This window comes from Terrapene carolina, unplaced genomic scaffold, assembly GCF_002925995.2.
Source record: "Terrapene carolina triunguis isolate 2854851 unplaced genomic scaffold, T_m_triunguis-2.0 Scaffold180, whole genome shotgun sequence".
NCBI classification, from domain to species: domain Eukaryota; kingdom Metazoa; phylum Chordata; order Testudines; family Emydidae; genus Terrapene; species Terrapene triunguis.
The window spans coordinates 4,502,185-4,528,904 of record NW_020664531.1 but is presented as its reverse complement, the minus strand read 5'-3'; the positions used below and the strand labels follow the sequence as shown (position 1 = coordinate 4,528,904).

At 44.1% G+C, this 26,720-nt stretch overlaps 1 protein-coding gene across 1 annotated transcript in view; it reads right to left on the bottom strand.

Moving 5' to 3' along the window:
- LOC112123197 (receptor activity-modifying protein 3) overlaps nt 1-25,491 on the bottom strand; it is a 95,963-nt gene extending 70,472 nt beyond the window's left edge. The window contains exon 1 of the mRNA XM_026654115.1: nt 25,299-25,491. Coding sequence (XP_026509900.1) covers nt 25,299-25,491 — 193 coding nt within the window. The remainder of the gene's footprint in view (nt 1-25,298) is intronic.
- Between the last annotated feature and the right edge of the window lie 1,229 nt (nt 25,492-26,720).

Below are 26,720 nucleotides of genomic sequence, written 5' to 3'. Positions count from 1 at the left end.
CACCCCACAAGTCCACCTCTGCCCAAAGGTCATCACACCAGTCCCAACCTTGGGCAGGTCACCCCGGACGCTCTTTTTCCTTCCCTGGTGGGGGAGACGGATTGGCGCCAACTGCCCTGAGGCTGCCCTGAGTCTCCGGTTCGGGGTCTCTGCCTACTGGAGTGGGCCTCCCCCTCTTGGGTTTCTATTTTCTGAGCTTTCTTTAGCTTCTCTTCCTCTATCATGGGGATTCCCTCCCCTGGATGGTCCCCTCCCAGTACCTCCGTTCCCTCATCGGTCACTCCCATAGGGTCTCTATCTTGGCTGTGTTGTCTAGGGTTCATATCTTTTTTCCTCCTTGAGGTTGTGGGGACTCTCCTTTCTCAGGGTCCACCCTCCTAGGGGCCTTGTCTCCTCCCTCCAGGTTCCTCCCTCTCACTCTCTGTTGGTCTCCTCCCCATGCCCTCTTTCCCTTTTGGAGCAGGGTTACAATCCACCCCCAGGACCATGGAGTAGGGCAACCCCTCCATTACCCCTACCAGCTTCCAGGCAAACCTACCCTGCACCTTCAGGGGTACCTGGGCCACGGGACAATACTCCCCATCTCCGTGGATGCATTCCACCAGCATCCTTTCTCCAGAGATAAACCAATGCGGTTTTATCAACCGCCACTGTATGAGGGAGCGGGCTGAGGTCGTATCCACTAGACCCCTCTGGGGCTTTCTCCCCTCCCGCACGGGGATGGTGGCTATTCCATGCCTCTTCTTCCGCCCCCCCAACCTTTGTCCAACCACAGAATTCAGCAGCCCCACATTCCATCACTGGGCAGTCACAGCTCTTATGCCCCGGCTGTCCACAGTGCCGGCATACAAGCTGTCCCGGGCGGCTAGGGGTTCCCTTGTGCTCCTCCCGTCGCCTGTCTACCGGCTTCCCAGTGAGATGCTCACGGGATTTCTTGCCTCTCTCTGTGTCTTGCAGGGTCCAATGCTCCCTCGGGGGGAAGTCTGCCTCTGCATATTCTTCCGTCCTTTTGACCGTGGCTTCCACGGTGGCAGGCTGATGTCGCCACACCCAGGCCCGCATGCTATCTGCACTGCACAAATTGTTTGAGGATCACCTGATCCATGATCTGCCCCACTGTTTGGTCATTGGGCCTCAAACACCGTGTCGCCCCGTCCATCAATTTCTAGGCAGAGGCCCAGGGCCGCATGTCCCCGGCCCACTGGGCTGCCCAAAACTTTTGCCGGTATTTTTCCAATTAAAGCCCCAGGCGGTCTAAGATGGCTGCCTTCACAACGTCATAGTCTCTAGCCTGGGCATCCGTCAGAGCCATATACACTGCTTGTGCCTCCCCAGCAAGATATGGGACTAGCCGCAGGGCCCAGGTTACCCTGTCCCATCCTGCGCCCAGGGCCACCTGCTCAAAGGTACCCAAAAAGGCATCGGGGTCATCCGCCGGGGCCACGTTACAGAGGCTGAGGCCCAGGGGGTGGGTGCCATCTCCCGCCGTGGCGGGTGCCATCTCCCGCCGCAGGACTCTCCAGTTTCTGCAGGAGCTGCTGCTGCACCATTGCCTGTTCTTTAATAAAGTCCTGCAAAGCCCACTGTTGCTTGGCCTGCCAAGCCAGTAAAGCTTGCCTCTCTAGCTTGTGGAATTGCTGAAAGGCCTGCAGTGTCTTCTGCATCTCCCCGTGTTGCTCCGTGAGCAACTGCAGAGTGCCCTCCATCTCCAGGTCGCCAAACTGTGTCTCTGGCAAAGGATCCCAGACAAGCCCCCACGTGTAACAGGGTTCACGACCCGCCCCTCTTCCTGGAGCCCACTTGCCCTCCCCAATAAGGCTCAGAGAGGCTTCAGGGTTGTGCAACACCCATGTCTTTATTTACTTAACTTTGTCCCACCACCAGTGTCCATCTATGTACAAGCTTTACAGGATTATTCTCCTCCTTTATAGGCAGAGGCAGCCTTCAGCTAGGAGGCCTCCTGTTCCCTCCCTGACTGACTTCTCCCTAGCTACCCCCTGCCTGCTGGCTCCCTCCCAACCTTTATAGGCCTTGGCTTGTCAGGCCTTTTCCATCAGCTCCAATCTGATTGGAGCTGACTGGGCAGGGGCTAATTAGGTGTTTTTGCACCAGCACCCTGCTACAGTGTGCCATATTAATTTTATAGAGACAAGTGAGCGAGATAATATCTTGTATTGGAACAACTTCTGTTAATGAAATAGACAGGTCTGGGAAAGGTACTCAGAGTGTCACAAGTAAATACAAGGTGGAACAGATTGTTTAGCATAAGTAGTCAATACATATTCTCAGAGACCATTCAAGGTGAAGTGGTCCATTAACACCTTCCAATCATAGGACATGAAAAAATAAGTTAGTGGGTTACAGGTTGTTGTAATAAGCCCTCAATCCACTTTATTAAGACCATGATTTTTAGTGTCTAGCAAAGTTATGAATTTAAGTTCCTAGGGTCGTCTTTTGAAGGTGTTGTGCAGGTTGCCTTTGAGGACAAGGACTGAGAGGTCAGATATGAAGTGACGGTTTTGTGAAAAGTGTTTGCCCATCGATGATGGGGTGTTTCTGTCTTTTGTCATTTTTCCTGTGAGTTAATTCAAGAGTATGGTGATAGTCTGGTTTCACCCACATAGTTGTTATTGGGGCACTTAGTGAACTAGACAAGGTACGCCACATGTGTAGGACCCATGGATCTTAAAAGGTGTGTTATGGGGGGTATTAATCATCATAGTGTGTTGTGCAGATATGTCAGCTGGTTTTGCATCTGTTGTTCTGGCAGGGTCTGGTGCCACTTTGAGTTGAAGTGGAGGTTGAGGAAAGATTTCTTTCAGGATGTGGTCCTGGGACCCACATGGCTACAACAATACTGCAACCAACAATATTAATTGTATATCCTTCTAGGTTTTTTAACCAACCTGGTTTAAAGGGGGAGTGAAGGCAACTATACAAAAAGTTAAAAACAATAACAAATAGAAGAAAGGAGAAGTTAATAGTTGTAAATATAAATCAGAAGCTGTAGAAAATTGATAAGGGAAGCAAAGGGACACAAAGAGAAATCTAAGGCCAGCAGAGTTAAGGACAATAAGAATGAGTTTTTATAGTATATTAAGCAGATAAAGAATCCTATCTATGGTATTGGTCCATTACCAATTGGAAATGGTAGAATTTATCAATCATCATCAGCTAAACCTCAATACAAGGATGATGTCTGCCAGGGGGAAAAGTCACTGATCAGACTTAAGATGGCTGAGGAATCTAATTCATGCTTTACAGGTTTTTCCACATATGTGACAGGTTCATCTATAATAATGCAGAAAAGGCAGAAGTGTTCAATAAATACTTTTGTTCTGCATTGGGGAAAATATAGATGATGTAGTCATATAATATAACACTATTTTCATTCCACTAGTATCTCCAGAAGATATTAAACACCAACTACTAAAGTTAGAATTTCTTAAATCAGCAGGTCTGAATAACTTGCACCCAAGAGTTTTAAAGGATCTGGCTGAGGACCCCACTGGACCATTAATGTTGATTTTCAATAAGTCTTGGAACACTGGGAGACTGGAAGAAAGCTAATGTTGAGCCAATAGGTAAAAAGGATAAATGGGATGATCCAGGTAATTATAAGTCTGTTAGTCTGACATTGATCCTGAGAAAGATAATGGTGCAGCTGATACGGGACTTAATTAATAAAGAATTAAAGGGGGGTAATATAATTAATGCCAAACAACATGGGTTTATGGAAAATAGATCCTGTCAAACTAACTTGATATCTTTTTATGTTGGATTACAAGTTTGGCTGATAAAGGTAATAGTGCTGATGTAATATTCTTAGACTTCTGTAAGGTGTTTGAGTTCATACTGCTCAACATTTTTATTAAAAAATTAGAAGAATATAAAATTTAAAAAAAGGGATTTTTGAAAGCAGCAGATCCTCAGCTGATGTAAATTGTCATGGTCCAATTGGCTTCAACTGAATTATGATGATTTTCACCAGCTGAGGATTTGCCCTGGTGCATCTTGGCTTAACTTGTAAATGAATCATATATGATGGGAAAATACAAACACCCAGATATTGAACAAAATTCACTCTGCAGCCTTCTGTGCCGGGGGCTGTGCCCAGAGAGAATCATCCCAAGAGGAAAGACAGCAGTGTTTATACCTCTGCCCTCAGTGAGAGTTCTGCCAAGGAAAACAAGCTTTATATCATGACTGGACTCCACAGACACCAGACAGGCAGTGGCCATCCAGTGGATGCCTGAATTAATGCATTTCCTGGGAGCCCTGGGAACATCTCCTCCCCAGGCACCGCAGCCCACTTTCTGAGCTGCACTGGATGTCATAAGACCAGCCCTCCCTCCAGTACAACCTGGGTTTCAGGCACTTTGCACCACTGTGAATGCCCTTTCTGACCTATTTCTCATCATCCCAGGCTGTGGCCTGGGTTACACCAGCAGCTGAACATAGCCAGTGATTTTACAATGCTTTTCCGAGCCTAATTTTCATTTACCAACAACATTAAGATGTTAAGCTGTAAACGGAGATGAGGCACCTGAAAAGACTGAATCGTAATTTAGCAAAATTCTGCTAAATGGATTAGGCCTACAACCATAAACCTGCAAGATGATAGAGAGAAAATTGGAACAGGCTCATGGAAGCAAAAATTGATGACTGACGTTTCTAACATGAGCTCCCATTCAGACAGCCAAGACACAGCTCACTAAAGAGAGTGACCGTTAGGGCTACTCATGAGCACTGTCATTACAAACGGATGTCACTGAGGAGCCAGGGAAAAGTAGCTTGGCCCCCATGTTAAAGAACATCTAACGAGAAGGAATAAGCAGTGGAAGGTATAGGGGGTGGGGGAATCGACAGTAAAACAATCAGGCTTCTTTCTCTCTCTCAAATGCTTCCCATTTATTTTAAGGGAGCCGTGGCTTAGTGTTGAGCAGAGTGGCTCAGCTGATCCTAGAGTAAAGCCCTTCTTCTCCTTCCCAAAGGAGTTCAAAAGTTGTACATTGTGATCTAGTTTTTCCAACCATGTCATTACACAGCAATAGCTAGACTGGTCTTCAAAGCATCTGCTTGCGTCTCAGCTGTATTAGAAAGTGTGTTCAGAACAGCTAGAGGAAAAAAATCTTTCCCAGGCTACTAACAACTGTGTCCTCATGTACTCACTCACAGTTGAGAATTTCAACAGTTTGCTCACGTCTAGGTGCCTGGTTCTAGTCAGGTCAGTAGTAACCAATATTTCATCACTGATCAGCTGTTTGATAGCCTATGTGGGGTCAGTACTGTTCCTACCACACATGTGTTCGCAATCACATCACAGAAACATTAGCAATTGGCATAGTCTGCACCATCAGCAGAGAACAGACCATGAAGGCTAAGTTACCTAGGGTTACCATATTTCCACAATCAAAAAAGAGGACACGGGGAGCCCCACCCTAGCCCTGCCCCCACCCCGCCCCCATCCACTCCCTCCCACTTCCCACCCCCTGACTGCCCCCCTCAGAACCCTAACCCCCCCTGCTTCTTGTCCCCTGACTGCCCCGACCCTTATCCACTCGCATGGGTGGCAGGGTTGTAGAAATTTTGGTGTTGCCCAGAACCCACCCCCCCACACCTGCCTAAGGCTCTGGGAGGGGGGTTGGGTGGGGGGAGGAGGTCTGGGGTGCAGGTCCTGGGCTGGGGATTAGGGTGCAGGAGGGGTGCAGGTTCTGGGATAGAGTTTGGGTGCTGGGTGCAGGCTCTGGGCTGGGGCAGGGGGTGGGTGTGCAGGAGGGGGTGAGGGGTGCAGGCTCTGGGATGGAGTTTGGGGGTGGGAGGCGGTGCAAAGGGAGGGGGTGCAGGCTTTGGGAGGGAGTTTGAGGGCAGGAGGGGGGTGTGGGGAGGGGGTTTGGGGATAGGAGGGGATGCAGGGGTGAGGGCTGTGGGTCTGAGGATGAGGGGTTCATGATGCAGGAGGGGGCTCAGGGATGGAGCAGAGGATTAGGGTGTGGGGGATGAGGGCTGGGGCTGAGGGGTTTGGGGCATTGGAGAGGCTCAGGGCTAGGGTGGAAGGGCAGGGTAAGGGCAGCCTGTCTTCCCATTAGTAGATGGGGGACACTAGGACCTGGGGGCAGCAGACAAGGGAGAGGCAGGCGGGGGGGGTCCACGGGAGGAATCCACGGGGGGATGGGACGCAAGGAGGGGGGCTGGCAGGTGGAGGCCGGGGACCCATCCAACACTCCCCCGCTCCCTGACTGCCCCCCCCCTTACCATTCTGGCTCCACGTGTTTGCAAAATACTCTGCCTGGTGGGTCGGTTTGTGTGTTACACAGGGCTGCAGACAGAGGGAGGGGGGAGCAGGGGAGGGCTCTGGCTGCTGGAGGCCAATGGGAGTGGGTCAGTTGGCCCAGCCGCCCAATCAGCAGCCGCACTCTGCATGGAAGGGAGGGAGGGAGGCGAGGGAGAAAAAAACCCCGGACATTTTAACCTTGTTACCAATTCCTCCCGGACGGCTATTTAGAGACGCAAAAGCCGGACATGTCCGGGGAAATACGGACGGATGGTAACCCTAAAGTTACCATCTGTAGATCTCTCCAGGTTAGGAGTGGGGCAGCACTGCCAAGCTTGTCCTGCTGCCGTCTACGTTGTACCTGTTCTGCGCCCATACAGAGAACTTCAGCTTTCACAGCTGTCATTCTCACAGAATTCATGTAATTTTTTACTTTAATTAGATTAATTTGAAAATCCAGTTCTTGCTCACCTTAGAGGATAAAGTGCTTTTTAAAATAACTTTTTGTAACATAGATCAAGCTCAGCGTGAGACAGCTCAGTACAACAGCCACGGTGTTCAAAAGTCACTATGAGTAAGGGTGTCCAAATTAAGAACTGTTTAAAGGGCCCTGATTTTCAGAAAAAGCTGAGCACACACCTTTGAAAATCAGACCCAAACTGTCCGAAGTTGGGCACTCAAAAACCGAGGCACCCAAAAATCACTAGTCACTTTGGAAAATCTTGATCAGGGAGATTGTGATTCTAGCTTAGTAGGGAGAGAAAATGGATGATCTCACAAGCATGCAACCTGAAGGGTCTGAAGCAATGAGAAACCTGCCATAGTTCACTAAAAATGAATTAAACTCACCCTTCCTGCAATCAGAACTCTCACCTAAAAGTCCAGGCAACATAGGAAAGCCCACATGCAGGTAGCTTGCTGGAGCTTAAATAGAAACTACCATCTTCTCAAGTCTTCATAAGAATTCAGAATTTCCTTTACTGGAAAAACCCCAGTGTTTGTACTAAAACCATTTGGTCTGGGCATTCATGTTTGTAGTGTAACAATATCAAAAGTCATTGCCCTCGATGTCTAACTAAGTGCTCTTACTTCTGCCTAAACTTTAAATTGTTTTGCATGAAAAGTGAACCAGTTTTCCTGAAAAATTTGGGAATCTGGCCCAAATTTGAAGGCTCATAATGAAACCCAAAGCCAAGCTAGTTTCACCTGGCTTCAGTTTCTGTTACAAAAACTTTGCACTACAGTAATTCCTAGTAGCAGGACTAAAATTTCACTAATACCTGAGCTTACTTCCCTTGGATGTGTTCTTGCATTATATTCCAATACAATGATTGATGACTGTAGTAGGCACAGGCATACAGTGAGTGTAACACTCAGAAGTAATATTCAGCATGAGTATGGGTGGGGGGAGGGAGATTGGTGTAAAGTGTCCATTTTATACACAACTGGTTGGAATGCCAAGGCTGTATTTCCATCATCTTTCTCTGCTGAAAGGTTGGCCGCACATTGCACTGGTGAGCAGAGCAAGGTCCTAGCATGGGTTTCGGGTGTTAGGCAAACATGTCAGCAGGGGGTTGCACAAGCCGTGTTACGGTATTCTTACAACAGTTACAATCAAATGTTTCTGTTTGAAACGTCACCCTGGTCTGGGTGTCTAGCACCAACTTCCTCACAGGCCTTTGGAGAGTGGACAACTCTGTGGAAGAGTGAGTAGTGTCTTAGCATTAGAGCTGGGAATCAAAAAGCCAAAGATTTGATTGAAAATTGAATTTTCCATCACAGAAGCAACTAAAAATGACACTAATGGTTCAGTTGATTGTTATGATTAGCAGCACCCAAAAGGAGCACCATAGAGGAGTATGGCACTTTACAAAAACATATGAGGTCACAGGGCCTGATGGTAGCTTCAACTTTGGGCCCAATACATCACTAGCCTGCAAATTATTTACAAGAGTGCAAAGTCCCCACCCTGAAGAATTTACACTCTGAGGCTTCAGTCCTGGAAGTTGTTCTGAGGAAGCAGAAACCATTGCATGCATGGTGCAACACTCGACGTCTAGGGGGGTTCACTGTGTGGATATCATTGAAGGATTTTAGACTAAATTAAGATGAAAGCAACAGAGGTAAGGGGGAGAGGGGCAAAGGTACCCAGTGGGCCATTTACCTGCCTATATGCCTGACATTTGTGCATACATTTGGTATTTGCACCGAAAAATAGGTAGGTACAAGTGAATGTGTGCCACTGCATCCATCTCAGCTTTGAAAAACTGGGCCTGTACTAAGTTCCTGTCTGCTAAATAAGGTAAGAAAATATATCTGGTGCATGGATGTGGAGGAGGACAGGTGGTTATGAGGCAGCCTACCCTCAAAGAGAAAATTAATATGAAACGTCCTTATTTTTGACATGTATAAAGGTTACAGTACTGGGAGGAAAAATGACATGATCAGAACAAAAAGGTTGCCTCCCACCTCCAATAATTTTAATAACCCAAATTATAAGTGCCTGTGCATGGTTCAGAAAGTCATCTTTTGTTCTCATTGGTACTAATTGTCCATTATATGTTTGTCCTTTGAGAGGAGCAGGCTATTGAAAAATAGAAAAGAGAGAGAGAACAATCATAATGTACTGTGAAAGCAGCAAAGGAAATGAGGCAAATGAAGCTCAGATCTGGGCAATGGAAGGAACACAACACAAAGGAAGGAAGTAGGAAACAAACAACCCATAATAAATATAGCACATGAAAGAAATATTGCAGGCACAATTTTAAATAGTTTTGGACGGGGGGGAAGAGGAATCCTATATCAGAGAGGGAACAGGGACAAAAGGGAAAAGGTTAAATAAATCTGTAAGAGCAGGTATAGTGAGCGTGTGCCCTAGAGGAGGTCCCCTCACCCCTGCTGTACACTACCCCTACTACAACACTGCATCCAAGCTAGACAGCAGCTTCGGTTCTGGGGGGGTTACTCCCAGCACAGGTTCAGAGGCTGCTCAGAGGAGCACTCACAGCTGGGAGGGAATGAGAAGTATGTAAGCTGACTCTCCTTAGGGTCAGCACTTTAAAGAGGGATCAAGTATTTCCCACAGTGAGTGGTTTGTGCTCACTAGAAGTGGGAGTTTGGAGGGGAACTGGGCCATATCCCTAATCTGCTTTGTATTTTTCTAATAATAATAATAATAATAATAATATCTATCTTCTTTATAGTTCTTTCATTGGTAGTGTTCAAAATGCTTTACAAAGCAGGTCAGCATCATTTATCCCCGTTTTACAGACAGGGAAACTGAGGCACAGAGGGGGAAGTGAGTTAGCATTAATTGTTTGTAGGCCACATGAAAAGAATGCAGCCAGAGATGGTGTTACCAGTTTACTATTTTGGCTAATCCAAAATCTAGAAAGAAAACCTATGAAGAATTTAGTGGAGATCCATGTTTGAATGAAAAACTATTTTGCTTTGACCCTTGCCCTACTACCTGGCCCTTTTATTTACTTCCCCCAATCAATTTTTGTTCCTGTAGAGGTGGTATGAAAAACAAGTAGTTCCAAATATTAAAATACATCACTTAGTAACAGTGTAAGGCACTGCTATATTATGTCGGAGTCTGAAATATCATTGTCTGGTTTTTGAATTGGTAAGGGAATTTAGGCAGGTTAACAACCCTGGGCACTGGCATTCTCCTTCCACAGAGCCAGTAAAGCAGAAGATGGAGTAATTCAAACTTCTTATTCATCCATCGGTGCACCTCAACATGGAACACTACTAATGTTACTAGTCGCTCAAGTCTCCCTGTCAGTTCAGAACTTCCCAACCCTTTCTGAGACTGCCAAGAAGCCTGCCAATTATTCTGAAATCTTACTTCAACTGTGTCAGAAACACTGTCCTCCCACTTGTTTGTAAAGCACTTAACTCACTGCTGGCAATATATAAATACTTGACAATTTCTGAATAACCAATATGTATTCCCAAAAGTCTCTGAGATAGATTTTCTGCTTCTTTAAACTGTTTTACTTACTGGGTACATCTACCCTGCAATAAAAGACCTTTGGCACAGACACAGCAGGCCAGATGAGCTGACTCAGGGTCACAGGGCTTTGTCTGCAGGGCTAAAAATTACAGTATAGATGCTCAGGCTGGATCCCAGGTTCTGAAACCCCACAAGGGAAGTGGGTTTTAAAGCCCAGGCTCCAGTCTGAGCCTGAATGTCAACATTGCCATTTTTAGCCCTGCAGCCCAAGCCCCAGACTCTGAGACTCAGTGCCACAGGTTTTTTATTGCAATGTAGACTTACCCACTGTTAGACCACTGCATGGATGCCAAATTTATATCCAGGAATGCGGATATCCACAGATATAAAGCAGATATCCGAGGAGCTGCAGGGCTCCACCGAGAATGGCAGCGGTGAAAGCAGCCACACGTCCGGCCGCTGCTCGCAGGAGCCAGCACCCCACGCGCGCAGGCAGGTCCTCTGGTGTGGCTGTACTGTTCCCAACCCCGCCCACTGGGGTGGGCACCAGGCTCAGCAGCAGCTGTCCCTGATCACGCTAGTCCAGGAGTGTGCAAGCCGCTGAGCCTGGTGCCAACCTGACTGGGCGGAATTGGGGACGGTACAGTAACGCTAGAGGAGCTGCCTGCGTGGGGTCCTGGCTCCTGCGAGCGGTGACCAGACGTGCGGCTGCTTTCGCTGTTGCCATTCCCGGTAGAGCCCTACAGCTCCTGGGCTACCCGCTTTATATCCGCGGGTATCCGCATCTGCGGATATAAATTTGGTGTCCGTGCAGGGCTCTACCCACTGTTACTGTTCCAAGCAGAGACTTTCAAAGGTGACTAGTAAGTTACAGACACAAAATTTCTATTTTATCATGGGAGCTGTGCATCTAAATCCCCTACTCAGCAACAAAAACTTAACCAGAGATGTTAAATTATGATTCCATCATAAATTTTCTGTCTTATTCAAATTTAGATGAAGTAATTCTTACAGAAAGAAATATAACGTGACAGTCTTCACAACAACTAATCTGTAGCTGGCAGAGAAACTAATTATTTAGTGTCAGTATCATTTGCGTGAAGTAAACTCACTTCACCTTCTTAAATGGTGACACAAACAATTATACAGATTAGTTCTCAAGTAGATTTTTCCCCTCCCGGGAACCATAGCTCAAATCCTTCCCAGAGGAACACTGTTCCAAACAGAAAAAAAAATCCCTTTGTTTCAAAAGTATAACTGAGCTGGTGGAATCAGGAACTGCTTTTGGCTGACTCCCAGCACCACATGCAGGGGGTCTATGGTGCACTCTCCAAGAGGTCTGCATCAATTCAAGTCTAGCAGTGCAGAATTGCAGAGAATTAAGCTAATCAAAAGATGACCCAGTGTAAATCTGTTAAAAGGCAAGCAGAAGAGCTTTTCAAACACTACTAAATCGCTAATTATTGAATTCACGTCTGTGTACAGGCCCCTGCATGCTACACAAGAATCACACATTAAGGGTGTAAAATGGTATGGAGAGCCTTACACAAGCTCTTTGCACTGGGATGAACTTTTCCTTAGCAGAAAATATGTGTATGCACTTTAAAAATACAGATAATTATAATTTCAAATAAAATGGGAGGGGGGAATTATTTCCTCCTTTGCTTACCACACAAGACCGGAGACCAATGATCCGTGTTTCCCATACAACATAATGGGCCTGATCCTACGCCCACTGATGTTACCTTGACATTCCCTGCAGCTGTCTATGGAGCGCTGTAATTTGCAAGTGGTTTTGTTGCGAGAGAAACATTAAATCTTAAACTTAGATCTTGGCTCATCATAAGCTGTTCAATTCAACTTTAAGGGCCATACTGGAGTTTCTCTCTATGTTCATGTGTTGCCTTGAACAATAGAGTCCTGGTCCTGATTGGGATCTTTAAGTGCCACTGGACTACAAACACTCAACTCTGATTCTTGAGTGCACATGCACCTTATGGAAAAGTTCTGTAGAATTTAATTCAAATGAGGACATTCCTATAGGCTTTTTGGACCATTCTATGGAAAATTCTATTCCAGCTATAGAATTTTAAAGGACAGTTTAAAAAACTGTAGAAAGAGATTTTTTTTTCTATTCAATTATATGGGTTTTTAGTGTAGCTTCTATAGAACTCTATTGGTTTCATCCCTATTATATTCTGCACAATTTCTCAATAGAGTACGCCTGGATGTTTAATTTTTAGAACATAACATAAGAATGGCATACTGAGTCAGACCAAAGGTCCATCTAGCCTAGTATCTTGACTTCTGACAGTGGCCAATGCCAGGTGCCCCAGAGGGAATGAACAGAACAGGTAATCATCAAGTGATCCATGCCCTGTTGCCCATTCCCAGCTTCTGGCAAACAGAGGCTAGGGACCATCCCTGTCCATCCAGTTTTACACCAAAACTGTTCTTTAATAAATTCATTTCTGTAAGAGACCTTTATTTTTAGAATCGCTCTGCTAATTTATAAAATATAGTTTGACAAAAACATCAAAAAGTCACTGGGTAGTTACATTTTCTGGCAATCTTAATAACTTTCCTTTACCAGTTAAATTTTCGGTTTTGTTTTTGTGACTGGAGCACTAAAAGTGGATTATTTTAAGTGCTACTCCTTTAACCACTTCAGCGCTGTCTAACGTGGAGATGCATTTTGCCCTATGTGCTCCCATATCTACATGGTAAATCTTTTCATGGGCCTTTATAGCGCACCAATCAGTGCAATATCCAGGTGCTAAAATCCTCAGTGAGCTGTTAATAGGCTGACCAGATAGCAAGTGTCAAAAATCAGGACAGGAGGTGGGGGGTAATAGGTGCCTATGTGAGAAAAAGACCCAAAAATCGGGACTGTCCCTGTAAAATCGGGATATCTGGTCATCCTAGCTGTTAACAGCAAGTGCACTGCAGGTTGCCATGTCCTGCTATGGTAGATGCCGGCAGCAAAAGGGTTAAGTGGGCAATATTGTTATACTAGGACAATACCAATAAAGGGGGAAAAGCCAAGGGTTTGAAAAGACACCATAATATTTTGGATATTTTATTTTCCAAGCATTTGAACTTATACATCTTCATCACACCCTTGTGAAGTATTGTTTTTGTTATTCCCATTTTACAAGCAGGGAAACAAAGGCAGAGTATGTTAAGTGATTTACACAAGATCACAGAGGGAAGTCAGTATCAGGTTTGGGATAATGCATTCCTAACATCCAGTTCTGTGCCAGGACAACTAGATCACAGCTCCCTCTGTCCCAAAGAAACAGTTTCTGTCCAAATGAAGTGTGTTATAGTCATGAACATCTCTATCTAAAAGGTGTATGTGAGATGTGGCTGTGCAAAAAAAGGTTAAGGAAAGGAAAAAAAAAAAAAAAAAAGAGGTAACAGCTAAAGCAGAGTACAAAAAATGTCAGCTATCTAAATTATTCCTATAGAGGTATTGCCTTCAGTCCACTGATTGCAATGTAAGATGATCATGGGAGTCTAGGATGGTATATGACCCTTAGCCTACCAATCTACAATGTACCACATGATTACCAGGAAGCAAATATTTTTAGCATGTGTGATGCTACGTAGTCTTTAGCCAAAGAAGCATGAAAAGACTAAAGCAAAGGTGATGTGGCATAAAGTTTACTTATAATAAGGAAATATAAAGGTCAGCCCAATACTGGCTTAATTCGACATCTATTCACCTGTGAAGGGCAAGTACAGTATGAGTCCCTCAAGGCAAATAAGGACTTTAGTCACAGGAACTGCATGGGACAGCCAAATGAGCTTATATTTTTTTAAGCCTTGGGAAGGGGAAGTGACCCACGTAAGTTTCACACACGAGGGTCACAGCACACTCCCTCCTGAGGAAGTGTTTATAGCATGGGATACTTAAAGACGTTTAAAACTTCTTTTTCCCCTGAGAGGCAGACATTTTAAAGCAAGATCCTGATATCACAGGAGATCAGGGAAATGTTTTTTCCTTGCAACAAGATTACCACCCTAATTACCTTGCCCACCCCCAGGTTTATGTGTGCTCTTCTTGCAGCCTGTTCATGCTAACCAGTAACAGGTTAAATGTACTAATGTTGATGTAATTTCATCAAAGTCAATTTTCCAGTAAAGTCCATATGTACCATAAGGGAATAATTGTGCCTGAGGTTCTTTAAACTGCCCAAGCTTTTTTTTTTTTTTTTTTTTTTAAATAAGGAGATATACCTATCTCATAGGACTGGAAGGGACCCTGAAAAGTCATTGGGTCCAGCCCCCTGCCTTCACTAGCAGGACCAAGTACTGATTTTGCCCCAGATCCCTAAGTAGCCCTCTCAAGGATTGAACTTGCAACCCTGCATTTAGCAGGCCAACACTCAAACCACTGAGCTATTCCTTCCTCCCTCCCTAAATTCTAGGTTGTCAGGTCACATATGAGCACATAAGACTTTTTATGACAGAACAGTACTTTCACCATGGCAGTCACAAAGTAGCAACAAGATCCCAGACCTTGGCACATATTGTTATTTATATAGCATCATACGGTAGGTATGCATAGCACTCAATACATAAATAAAATAATAGGTCCCTGCCCCGAGGGAAGAGCTCTGTGTAAGCTCAAAAGCTTGTCTCTCTCACCAACAGAAACTGGTGCAATAAAAGATATTATCTCACCCACCTTGTCTCTCTAACATACTAAAGTGACATGGGGGGGGACAAAGGGGGGTTGCAACAATTCACGTTTGCACAAAAAAGAACCCAAGTCTATGAAATGACTTGAGCCCAAATGACAGAGCCCAGTTCCGTTACACTGGTGTTACTCATTAGCTTCAGTGGAATTTACACGTATCCAGCTGAGGGCAGAACTGGGGCTAATGGAATTGAGTTTTCTCCAGGAAGGGAAAGTTGTGATGGTTCTTTTTAGAGGAGGCAAATGTTTGAAGATCTGTATTTTCTTTGATCTTCCTGTTTTACAAAATACCACTAGTCCATTTAAAAAATTTCAGTGGTGAAGACAACACTTCAGGACGAAGAAACATTAGGTGGAGGGTTAATCCTGTCACTTTTTTTCCTCTACCCACCTCCTTATCTTCATGCATAAGAACTACACTGCAGATTTATTACAGATATGACTGAAAACAATAAAACCAAGGCCATTCACAGTTAAGTGTTCCATAAATATATTCTAGAACTTAAGTTATACCTACAGGAACAAGATGACTTAGTCTGTGTTTCACCTTTAACCTGTGGCTTTCTTTGCTTTTGTCAATTTACCTTTCTGCTGTATTTTATCTCAACATGTTATTAAGAAAAAATCAGAAGGAAGGTAACATGTACAACACCTCCCAGCCCAAGCGCAAAAAGACGTTCTATTTGGAGATGATCTGCAGCCACACTGGAAACTGTGGGAAACAAGGGCTGTATTAGGGGTATGCCAATGAACACGCATGGGAAATGAAAAAATAAAACACTATATGGGAAAACAAGAAACTCAGTTCTTCCCCTGGAACACTGGAAGTAATCCAAACTCAGTGAAAGTGCACAAAAGTCCCTAATGCCTTATATTCAAGCACCTAAAAAGCAGGCTGGAAAACAGAAGTGAGTCTGTTCTCAAGGACAGGCTTTGAGATGGATTCTCCTTTGAGAATGATCCCTTGATCCAAAGCAGTATCATCAAGCACCATAATAACTACACAGCAATTTCATTTTATACACTATCCAAACCATCTTCAAACATGTTTTTTTCCTCAAACTCTCATAGGACACTAGTGTAGATTAAATAGTTAAAATGCCTACAAAATCTCCGATTTTAAAAGAAGCTTTGTGTCTGGTTGTACAGGAACAATATACGTTTGTATAGATGTCAGAAATCAAAAGCAAAAGTATGTTTTGTTTTTCAAAAAAGCATCAGAACTAATTGTGTACCTATGTTATTCCCGCCTAGGCTTAGAACTTCTATTTTACAGCTGGGGCCCAGATAATAGGGTTGGAACCGATTGCTTATTTTAAGGTAGCCAAACTCCCTGCATTGTTGCAGGAGACTTTTCATAATTCTTTATCGACAGCACTAATAGCATGCGCTTTACTCTAGCCTTGACTGCTTGAGAAAGGATTAATCCATAAACTCTCTGGTCACTTGATTGAATGCAAAGAAGTTTCAGCTTGGCAAATACGATTTAAAATGGAAGTGTTGACACAGTCTGAGCCAGGTGTTTATTATCTCTCTTCACAATGCAAGATATGTTTGGTACAAATGCTATAATTAAGGCTGCAAATGAGTATCTGTAATCTCCGCGCTTTCACTTGCCCCAAAGCGTTCTTCTTGGACTGACATTTTCTATGCTTGATCTCAGACAAAAGGCGATTTTTTTGGTGAAAGTTTGAAGGAAGCCCTTTTAGCCATTGCGGAGTTCTATGAAGCTGGAGAAGAAGAAGCAGGGGTACGTCTCCATTCCCCCCCCCCGCCCCAAAATGAATCAACCATTTTTCCTATACAGAACTAAAAATGGCTGAACTTTGAAAGCATATAGCGACTCAGATTTTAAGGCCAGAAAGGACCATTATGATCGTTTAGTCTGACCGCCTGCATAACACAGGCCATAGAACCTCACCCAGTAATTCCTGCATCAAGCCCATTACAGCTGTCTGAGCTAGAGTAGATCTTTTAGAAAAACATCCGGTCTTGACTTAAAAACTGCAAGTGGTGAAATAACCACCCCATCCCCAGCAAAGTGTTCATTCTGGAGCATGCCCCCGAGTTTTAAAGATATTTAGCTGTTGCTCTGCTCTGCATTGCAATGCCTAATTGACTTGGAACCGAAGTCTTTTTTTTTCAAAGGCATCTTAAGCACTTAGGAGCATAAATCTAATTGACTTTCAATGACACTTAGACACCTCAGTGCTTAAATCACTTTTGAAAGTGAGACTTAGGGCCCAATTTTAAAGGTATTTAGTTAGACACCTAACTCTCATTTATTTCAATAGGACTTAGGCACCTAAATAGCTTTAAAACTCTGGGCACTAGTTTCCTAAGCCAGTTATGCACTGAAAGACTGAGTGGAGCCAAACCTACAAATCTGGGCCTATGTCTACAAACAAGTTTTTAAAACAAATTGGTTTGGTGATAAAGTACAAAGCGGTTGGGTGGAAAAACAAACCCACATCTAAGCTTGCTCAGTAGGCAACAGCTAAGATCTTAAGCAAAAGACCCAAACTCTTTTATAACATCCCAGTCCTGCGTCAGAGCCAGAAGGGCACCACACAATAGGAGTTGGGCACCTGATGCCCTTAGACCACTTTGGAAATCCCAGCCTTAAAAAGGTAACGTTATTGATTAAGCACAGGAATGTTCTTCCACTCTTAAAATCAATTAAATGCAAACATCAAAAAACTACATTCATATGACATTCAAATCACTGAACTAAGATAAAGAAAGCCAGGAAATTCAAATGTTTTAAGGGGCCTGATTCTCCTCTCACATCACTTACATGTTGGTGTAACTGCATTGGCTTTGATAGAACTATTTCTGATTTACACTGATGTAGGTGAAGGAGAATCAGACCCGAGGTTCCTCCAGCAATATTCACTCGCCCCATTGCTCATTAGTGAGTATTCTGTTTTCACACTGTGGGAACATGTACCACTAGTGAGATGCATGCCAGTCAGGTGGGATGCAGGTTGGTTTATCAGAATAAAAATCCCTTCTAGGTCTGCTGATCAAAATGAAGTTGGGATGCCAGGTGGGTTTGAATATTCAGTGTGGTACATTAGTTCTTAAGTTTAACAATAATAATTCCTAACTCTTATATCACACTTTCCATCACTAGATCTCAAAGCTCTTCACAGTCTTTAATGTCTTTATCCTCGCACACACTGAGAACACAATACCCTTTACTTTAAGATAAAGTAGAGAAGATACAGAAAATAAAAGGATAGATCCTTAAACATGTAGCCCTCAACAGACAAGAGGATGCAAAAAAAAAAAAAATGTCACAGAGCATTTGGCAAACATAGCTCTGAATTCCCATCAGAAATGAAGGCCATTACTAAGTGACACCAATGAGATAAGGTCATGCTGTTCTCAAGACAGAGGCGGTCTTCCTCTCTAGCCATTGAACCATTTGTAATAGCTCACAAACTTTTGACATTCGCTTCAGTGAAGAACAATCTTCTCCCCAGTACTTTCTGGATTCGTTTCAGGGAAGACATTAAGTCAAGATATTATCTTAGAGCAGTCCTGTAAAGTTTTAGGAAACCTTTTGTTGGCTCACATTAACATTTCCTATTGACTCAGAGAAATGTAGGGCTGGAAGGGACCTTGAGAGGTCTTCTAGTCCAGCCCCCTGTGCTGAGGCAGGACCAAGTATACTTAAGACCATCCCTGAGAGGTGTTTGTCCAACCTGCTCTTAACAACCTCCAGTGATGGGAATTCCACAGCTTTCCTTAGAAGCCTATTCCAGAGCTTAACTACCCTGTTAGTTAAAAAGTTTTTCCTAATATCTAACCTAAATCTCCCTTGCTGCACGTTAAGCCAATTACTTCTTGTCCTACCTTCAATGGACATAGAGAACAACTGATCACCATTCTCTTTGTAACAGCATGCAGGGCCGGCGCTTCCACTAGGCGACCCTAGGCGGTCGCCTAGGGAGGCAGGATTTGGGGGGCGGCATTTTGCCGCCCTCAGCGGAAATTCGGCGGCGGGGTATCCTTCTGCTCCGGGTCTTCAGCGGAAGTTCGGCGGCGGGTCCTTCACTCGCTCCGGGACCCGCCGCCGAAGTGCCCCGAAGACGCGGAGCGGAAGGACCCCCGCTGCCAAATACTCAGAGGAGGAGCGCTGCCGCCTAGGGCAGCAAAAACCCTGGCACCGCTCCTGACAGCACAAAACATATTTGAAAACTGTTATCAGGTTTCCCTTAGGGTATATTTACACTGCAATTAAAAGCCTGCAGTTGGTCCATGCCAGCTGACATGGGCTTACAGGGCTCAGGCTGAGGGGCAGCTTAATTGCAGTGTAGATTTGCAGACTTGGGCTGGAGTCAGGCTCTAGGACACTGTGAGATGAGAGGATCACAGATCTCAGGCTCCAGCCCAAGCCTGCAAATCTACACTGCAATGAAACAGTCGCAGACCCGAGCCAACTGGCATAGGCCAGCCATGGGTATCTAACTGCAGTGTAGACATACCTTCAGTCTTCTTTTCTCAAGATTAAACATGCCCAGGTTTTTCAACCTTTCCTCGTAGATCAGGTCTTTGAACCTTTTATCATTTTTGCTGCTCTCTTCTGGACTCTCTCCAATTTGTCCACATACTTCCTAAATTGTGGTGCTCGAACTGGACACAGTACTCCAGCTGAGGCTTCACCAGTGCTGAGTAGAGAGGGACAATTACCTCCCGTGTCTTACATACAACATTCCTGTTAATACACCTCAGAATGATATAAGCCTTTTTCACAATTGCATCACATTGTTGACTCATACTCAGTGTGGGGTTCACTATAACCTCAGAGCCTTTCCAACAGTACTACCAACTAGCCAGTTATCCCCTATTTGTAGTTGTGCATTTGATTTTTCCTTCCAAAGTGTGGTACTTTGCACTTGTCTTTATTGAATTTCATCTTGTTGATTTCAGATCAATTCTCCAACTTGTCAAGGTCATTTTGAATTCTAATCCAGTCCTCCAAAGTGCCTGCAACTCCTCCCAGCTTGGTGTCGTCTGTAAATTTTATAAGCATACTCTCCATTCCATTATCCAAGTCATTAATGAAAATATTGAAGATCATCCGACCCCTACAGGACCCCGCTAGATTCATCCCCCAATTTGACAGTGATCCATTGATAACTACACTTTGAATATGGCCTTTCAACCAGATTTGCAACCACCTTTTATTAATTTCATCTAGACCACATTTTCCTAGTTTATTTATGAGAATGTGATGAGTATGTCAAAAGCCATACTAAAATCAAGATCTCTACCTCATTCCCACCTCTTTTCTGGGGCTAGTCACATAGCTTTCTTAGGGCTGGCCTACATATAAATTTGTGCCAAAATAACAACCTTTTTATTTCAGTGCAAGTCTGTATGGACACTCTTATTTCAAAATTAAATTGTATTTTGGAATAAGTGTCCTATTTCAATTTTGTTTTTTATTGAAATAGGACTCTTATTTTTAAATCAGAAAGTGTCCACACACAGACTTCCACCAAAGGTGTGAATTAAGATTGGTGTCATTATTACAGTGGAAATGTGTATGTGGACAACCACTATGGGGGAAGGTAGTTTGCTACGAGAGAGAGATGTGAGAAGTAAACAAAGCCACAGGTTGATGACAAATGGTATTTGGCAAGTGAAGTTTTTCATTGATCCCTTTGCGCAATTTCTTTTTTTTTTTTTTTTTTCCCTTTTTTTTTTTGGTGGAAGTAGGTGGAATTTCATTTGCTTGCAATTAGGGCAACCAGTGAATAAGCTCTGTAATCAGCACTGAGGTGGTGGAAAAACAGCGTCTCAAACAAATAACAATTTGACAGCGCAATAAAGAAATATGGCTTAAAAAGCAGAACCACCACACCTAGTGCACTTTTTACTGAGGACATGCTGTCCTACACCAGGAACTCGTCCACAATAATATCCTTATAAAATTGTGTGTATGTGTTTGTATATATACACACAACATACTTTTTTTTTAAATCACACACTACGAGACAATTTCATTCCCATGTAAAAAAAAAACGAGTCAGAGCCAAGTGCTACTCTCACTTAAACTGGTGTAAATCAGGAGTAACTCCACTGAATTCAGTGGAATTGCATCAGTGGAATGGGATCAGAATCAGTCTGCCAATTTGTGTGTGTCCGTCTATCTCCTATCTTTAATCTGGAATGGACCTCTAATCTTGTAGGTGTCATTCTTCTTGACTTCTGGGACCAGCGTGGTTTTGCTTGAATATTTGATGCTCTCTGCTGCCACCCACAGCACATGCATGTACATTTCAGAAGATCTCTCTCTTATGAACACAGTACATTTTTTCCAGTCACCTTAACTGTACCGAGTATGAGTCTGTATACTGGGGTCTGGGCAGACCTTAGAAATCTTCAGGTTACGGGGGGAGGGGAAGAGGGGGCGAAGGAAGATGGAAACTGTGAAGTATGGTGGAGTTGTGCCAGGATCTAACAGCAACTTGGAAGCACAGGCTGCATCAGAATTTGTCTGCTTTGCTTCAAAAGTGATAGCAATAGAGTTTGTTGATTATATTTCCTGTTGATTGCTGTTTGAAAACATGCAGGATCCCTAACAAACAAGAGCAGCTCTTTGGCAGAGTAGTGTATTACTAAGCTGGTCTGGTCTGTTTCAAAATGAGATGTTCTCATTTTAAGAGTACACACAGACTCGTACTTATGTCTGACTGACTGACACCTTGATCTATTGTATTCAATGTCGTTCCCACGCTGATTTTCACTCCCTTCATCCCAACCCTTTCAGCCACAAAACAGTGGACTAGATTCATCACTAAGATGATAGGGAAGTTTTTTTCAAATTTAATCAATTTTTTTGTAAATCATTCATGCGTTTCTCTTTCTCACTAGAATCCAATCTTACATGGAGTTGAACTTGAGGGCATTCTGTATTTACAAAAGGCACGCAAGTACCTTCCAGGATCGGGTCCTTCTTATACAGCTCTAGTGATAATTAGCAGTGTGGAGGTGTAGTCCAGAGCATAAGATACAAGAGTGGGAGCCTGGAGCCATATTCAGTTTCCAGATCTGACATTGATTTGCTGGGCAACTCTGGCAAAATACTTCGCTTCTCTGTGCTACAGTTCCCCAGCTGTAAAATACAGTGGTAATGATACTTTACAACTTTGTAGAATGTTTTGAGATCTGGGCATTAAAAGTGCTAAAGATCATGATAGTTATCACATTTCTACTTTAACATGTTTTGCTGAGACAGATACTTGTACAATTAAAAAAATATGAAGTTTCAATATAAACGATAACTTCTTACACTTATATAGCATCTTTCATCCTTACCTATAAACACAGAACTACTAATAAGCAACCATCTTTACAGAATGGAGGGGGGAATGTTTGAAAAAGGATGCCAGAACAATTATTCTTGTAAAATATGCTACTGGACTCTTAAATGGCTGTGCACTCAAATCCCTGCTCCACCACTGACTCCCTGTGTGACATTGGGCAAGTCACTTAGCTTCTCTGTTCCCCATCTGTAAAAAAATGGGGATAATAGCATTTCCCTACCTCACAGGGATGTTGTGATGAAAATACATTTTTGTGGCACTGTGAGGCACTCATATACTATGGTAATGGGTGCCATGTAAATTACCTAAGATAAATAGATGTGCAGAACAGGCTCTCAAAATATATACTTTGAGTAATTCAACGGGAGCATTGACTGATCAACCATAACAACATCTGACCGAAAGAGAAAAGGCACAAGGGTCAGTGTTTAAACTGGATCATACGGAAATAAAAACAAGGAGGAACAACGATGGTTCAAAGTGTTCAATTAAAGTCAATATCCCTGGGGAATCACTGATGCTAGGAATCATGTTTGTATTATTTGCCATCAGAAGAATCAGCGCAAACTGTAGTTGGCTTACACTTACTACACTTATTGAGTATTATTTATAATAGTCAGATTCCACATTGTGAATTTTTTAGTAATCATAAAAAGTTGGTTTTAAATCAGGGAATTAGTTTGATTCCATTTACATCTTTGTTGTTCATGCAAAATCTATCCCTTCGCTTTTCATCAAAAACAATCCATTGTCAGTTGTAGACCACCATGAAAATCAGTTCTTCAGTAAAATTCAGTTAGGTGAGCAACTGGCCTAGACAAGAAACTCTAGTCTGGGACTGACCTGTTAGTGTCTCTGGTGAGAACTGTGTGTAATTGTTGGAGGTACAGGAAGAGTAGTCCTCAGTCCGTTCATTCTCTGGGAATAAATCCTTAGTAAACATGTTTCACTTGTGAGAGTCATGGCAAAATCTAACACTGGAAGTTTCTCCTACTCAAAATTTACTGATTATTTCCCTATGTTCAGCAGTAAAGAAATCAACCATTAGGTGTCAGGAAAGTTTGTATTCTGAAATGCATTTTAAATGGAAATGTACAAAACATTTGACTGCATAAGGTAGGTTTCAAACAATGTTGAGAGAAAAATCCACCAAAATGGACATTTTACTTTTTTTTAAAGCAAAAAATGTTACTAGAGGCCCATCGTTTCTGAAAATTGTCAGAACCAGATGTTCCTCTTATTTATAGGCCTTTTCATGTAAAGATCTCTAACTTCTGGTCTCAAGTTTTTCTCTCCTATAAAGTACATGGAATACCCTTCTAAATACTCTGGGCCTGATTCTCCTCTCACTTACATCTGTGTAAATCAAGAGTAACTCCACTGTCATCATCTGAGTTAGACTGGTGTAAATAAGATCAGAATAAGATTCTGTCGGTAACTTGGGATTTGACTATAAGGTTTCAAATCCTGAATTCCTAAAGACAGCTACAAGGGGGGGAAATGAAATATCAATGATTAACAACATAGTGTAAACTGAAGTTAAAGAATGTGAAAAATCTGAAAGGTATCTGCACAGTTACAAGTAACTGTTTGAGCAAATCCTAAATAGAATCATCCAGCCTCCGGACCAGGAAAATTCCCTGCTTCCCAAAGGGGGGGGGAGGGAGCCCACACTAAAGCTGGTGTGAAAGGGATGAATATAATTCAGAAGTTAGTCAATTCATTCTTCCTGGAAAGTGAGCGTCTATAGTAATGTATGTCTTGACTCATCTCCTGGCAAAATTGGCTTACGGGATGTTGGGCTGGTGGTCAAAACCTAAGTTACCAATCTTACAGCTCTCATTCAAGGAAAATGACCACTGGGCCTGAGTGAGGACTTCGGGAATTGGCCAAATCTATACGCAGCCAGCTACCATGTCAAAGATGATTATTTTGAACTATTTTACAGAAAAATGTGCTACCTTAGTTAATATCACTGCAAGAAGAAAGGGGGGGGGGGGAAGCCATACAGTTCCTGTGTACACGATCAAGCTAACCCCAATTCAGTTATCAACGCTTTTCAGGATTTGGCATCTTATTTTTACATTTATTCACTCTTGTTCTCTGGGTCTTACAGCAGCCATCTGCTGCATGGCTGAGAAGGAGGTGGTTCTGTGCCTGTCACAGCATCATCAACACCCTGGGTGAAATGTACACATCTCTCACACTGTAACTAATTGATAAGGCGTGTGTGGGGAAACAAGGAGAGGGCTGGAGACAGCTTCTCCTTTCTCACCAGGACACTATCAGAGGTCTGTTCCCAGTGCTTGATATCATAGGAAGAGATTCCTTCTGCTCTTAGAAAAATCCTCTTCCCAAACAGATGATCTATTCTTTTATAACCCAAGTTGCCTTTCCCTAGTCTTTATTTTTAATATACAGCTCCAGCAAATGAGGTGAAAATCAGACTTCAGCTAATATAGTCTCACAAAAATGCCTTTGACACTAAAAAGCCACTAACCTTACAAAATACAACCCAGCACATCTTCCTCGAGGACAGCCACAAACTCATTAATGCCTTAGAGAAGGGCTTCTTTTCAGATTCCCTTACTCAGACTGTTACCGAATAATTTAAGTGAGGTGGGAATTATGGAGGGGGAGGTTGTGTATGATTGTTTTCTCTCTGGCATGTAATAACCCCTTATGAAATCACCTTTCTGGAAGGGCTCTGCTTCTCCAGCAGAATCAGGACTTGTAGAAAGGGTTTACATTTCCACATTTACATTCAGCTAAAGATGCCTGGCAAAAATCTATTCCTTTTATCTTGTAAGGGAAACCCACAAACCAGTACCTTAAAACACTTTTGTTGCTGGGGTAATATAATAAATGCTTTAAGTTATTTAAGACAAAACACCTTCCTAGAACAGCAAAGACTCATACATGCTAGTAAGTGAGGAGTGCTAATAACTTCTCCAGGTGCTTTTTACTGACCATTTGCCCGAGATGTTCTGAGCATCATCTTGCAAGCCAGCTACTTACCCCACAGCACGAAAAGGAAAAGTTGCACTAGCCAGAAAGCATGCGTCTCCATCCCGCAGTAGGAGCAACCAGGACTCAGAGCCTCTGGGGGAAAGCGCCCGCATGGGGAGGAAAGAGGGCGGCAGGTCTGCAGCCACCAGCAAACACACCTCGGATCCACCACACGCTCTCCCCTCAGGAAACCCCTCTTCATTCCTTTGCATCAAAGCAGAAGCAGCGGCAACTGGGGGTGGGTGGGCGTGCAAGCTTTCCCCCAGCTCCACTCCTCCTCCCCGTCCCTACCCTGAGATGCGATCATCAGCCTCTCAGCGGCACCAATCAACTCCAACTTCCATTGCCCATTTTTGCCCTCCCCCGCCTTGTTTCTTCCTCCCCCTTTCTCCGGCTCGCCTTTGGACTGGGAGGAAGGAGGAGGATGTTGTTGTGGCTATTCTGGGATCCTCCAGGGCAGCCGATGGGAAGTTTCCTGCAGCTGGAGGTTGCTGAGAAGGAGGAGAAAGGGGGAGGCCCACAACGGAGGCGTCTGCCCGCACAGCTGTCTCGGGCGAGCGTGAAACTGACCAGCAGGGAGCTAGCTGTGTGTGTGTGCTTGTCTCTCTGTGTGTTATCCGAGCCTCTTGAGCGCCTCGGTGTCTTTGTGTGGCTCCTTGGGTGATCATCCGCAGCGTGCCTATGTGCCTGTCTGCTGAGTGCCTGCCTTTGTGTCTGTGGGGCTGACGCTGGCCGGCAGGGGGCTGAGGCAGGTCAAGAGGGGGGAAGGGGGGAGAAGGCACATGTGCTTTGCAGCCTTCCCCTCCCCTCCCCCCAGCACTCACCTGGAGAAGACACCTAGGGGGCTTCCGGTCCGGTGGGAGACAGGAATCTCTGCAGTGGACCTCACTCACCTTAGCAGCTGCTGGGGCTTCGGTCGGTGAGTGTTTGACCCCGTGATTCCCCATAGGTTTGTAATATTGGGTTGGTTTTGTGGTTTTCGGGGGTGTTGCTGTTTGAGGGTGAGTTGGTACCTGCCTGTGTCTGTTTCAAAACTAAACTGGGATCATGTAACCCAGGAAGAAAGCCCAGAGCCAGTACTTAGTGCTGTGAATTCCAGGTGAGAGAGAGAGGGAGGTTTGGAGGAGGAAATCAAATACATCAAGAGGGGAGAATGCGAAAGGTCTGCAACACGGCAGGCTGAGACTTTTATCTCTCCCCTCTCCCCCGAGAGAGGGGAAACTGAGGCACGGAGTGATCTGATTCCCCTCCCCAAATTATTTTGCAAAGGAGGGGGACGGGGGCTCCTATCCAAACCAGTTCCCTTTCCATCAACTCTGCTTCCCCTGCTGCAAGACCACTGTAGGGGCTGAATATTTCCATTAAACTCTGGCTCCTTCATTTGCCCTGCAACTATAAAATAGACCGGCTTTGGGGGGGGAGGAATATCCC